Source organism: Caenorhabditis briggsae (assembly GCF_000004555.2).
Source record: "Caenorhabditis briggsae complete genome, chrI, whole genome shotgun sequence".
Classification (NCBI taxonomy): domain Eukaryota; kingdom Metazoa; phylum Nematoda; class Chromadorea; order Rhabditida; family Rhabditidae; genus Caenorhabditis; species Caenorhabditis briggsae.
The window spans coordinates 13335680-13337447 of NC_013489.2; the positions used below are offsets into that span (position 1 = coordinate 13335680).

The window sequence follows — 1768 nt, forward strand, 5'->3', positions numbered from 1 at the left end:
AAGCTGAAATTTTGGAGTTTTTGGGGTTACTGTAGGTTTTGAAATATTTATGGGATTTCAAAACTTCCAAAATATCAGAAAATTTGAAAATTCAGAAACTCAGGAATTGGGAAATTCGACCCCATGGACCCCATGGACCCCATAGACCCATGGATCCCATGGGCCCCATGGATACAAGCACTCCATGGACCCATGGACAAATGGACCCAAGGACTCGAGGACCCATGGACACATGGACACATGGACCCAAGGACCCCATGGACCCATGGACCCATGGACCCATGGACTCATGGACCCGTGAACCCATGGACCTATGGACACAAGCACTCCATGGACCCAAGGACCCCATGGACCCATGGACCCATAGACTCATGGACCCGTGGACACAAGTACTCCATGGACCCAAGGACCCCATTCACTCCATGGACCCAAGGACCCCATTCACTCCATGTACCCTATGGACCCCATGGAACCAAGGACCAAGGACCCATAGACTCCATGTACCGCATGGCCGAATTTTCGCATCCCATGGCCTAGAAAACTCACTATAATGCCAATACAGCCAACGGAAGTGAAAACATCCAAAAAATTCCAAATTCTCTCTCCATTTTCTTCGATTCTCCAGTACATTGGTGAAATAAATGCCACCTTTTCGGAATCCTCGCCATAAAAATTTTGCAGTTCGAGTTTCAGAAATTCCTGTTTTTCTACAGTATTCCACATTCCAAATTTCACAAAAAAGAACCAAAAAATGAAAGAGAACATAGATGGAACGAATAATAGAATCAGTTTCGGTCCATCGAAGAATTTCATTTGGTCCGGCCTGAAAATAACGGCCTAGAAATTTGAAAATTGGAGTTCTAGGCCATGGACGTGGCCTAGAAAACTCAATAAAACTAACCGACAGAAAACGAGAAATCTGTAGAAAAACTGTGTTGCTAGCAGGGAAATAACCAGCGCAAATGAGCCACAGTAGAGACCTTAATTAGTTTGTTTTCATCTTCTGCACCCCATGGACCCCATGGACCCAAGGAGCCAAGGACCCATGGACCCCATGAGCCGAAGGACCCCAAGGACTCATGAACCCCATGAACCCCATGGAGCTCATGGACTCCATGGACCAATACACCCGTGGATCCCGGGAGCCATGAAAATTAAAAAACTCAGAAATTCGATTGGGAAATTCGTTATTCAAAAAAGAAATCGAAAATTCAAAAATTCAAAATCCAGACAACAAGTATTTATACCTGCACTTTGAGCTCAATTATCTCGGTTCCTATGAAAGATATCTAAAAGTGGTCAACTGATAAAATGTTTATCATAATATCATCAACATTTCATCAGTTGATACATTTTTGATAGCTTTTATAGGAACCGAGATATTTGAGCTCAAAGTGATGGTGTAAATATTCATTTTCTGGATTTTGAATTTTTTGAATTTCTAATTTTACGAATTTTGAAAATATGTTTCTAGACTAAAATTTTGTGCTGATTTTAAATTTTCCATTATTTCAAGTCCAAAACCTACAAGTAACATCGTTTCCAATCCATTTCTCATATTTCATTGGACTATCCATATAAACCACAAAAATTGGTCCATAAATATGCATAACCGGTTGGGTGGCAATTTCAATCCATGCGTAGATCAAAGAAAATAGTGCAAAAGCGCCCATTACGTATCGATAGGCACCAAAAAGTGTCCGCGCTTTTAGAATAATCAAGTAGATCAAAAAAGCATTTGTGAGTTGAGCCGAGAAAAAACCAAAAT

General features: G+C 41.1%; 2 protein-coding genes across 2 annotated transcripts; one reads left to right on the forward strand and one right to left on the reverse strand.

Annotated features, from left to right (window-relative positions):
* Positions 1-123: 123 nt before the first annotated feature.
* On the forward strand, positions 124-537 carry CBG25417 (the record flags this gene model as incomplete). Its single annotated transcript, XM_045241445.1, has 1 exon — positions 124-537. The coding sequence occupies one exon, from the start codon at positions 124-126 to the stop codon at positions 535-537; it is 414 nt and encodes a 137-aa protein (XP_045099752.1).
* A 152-nt stretch (positions 538-689) lies between these two features.
* On the reverse strand, positions 690-1673 carry CBG15825 (the record flags this gene model as incomplete). The annotated part of the gene is made up of 4 exons (XM_045241446.1): positions 690-699; positions 746-823; positions 902-980; positions 1529-1673. 4 exons carry the CDS (start codon positions 1671-1673, stop codon positions 690-692), a joined length of 312 nt encoding a protein of 103 aa, XP_045095825.1.
* Positions 1674-1768: the final 95 nt, after the last annotated feature.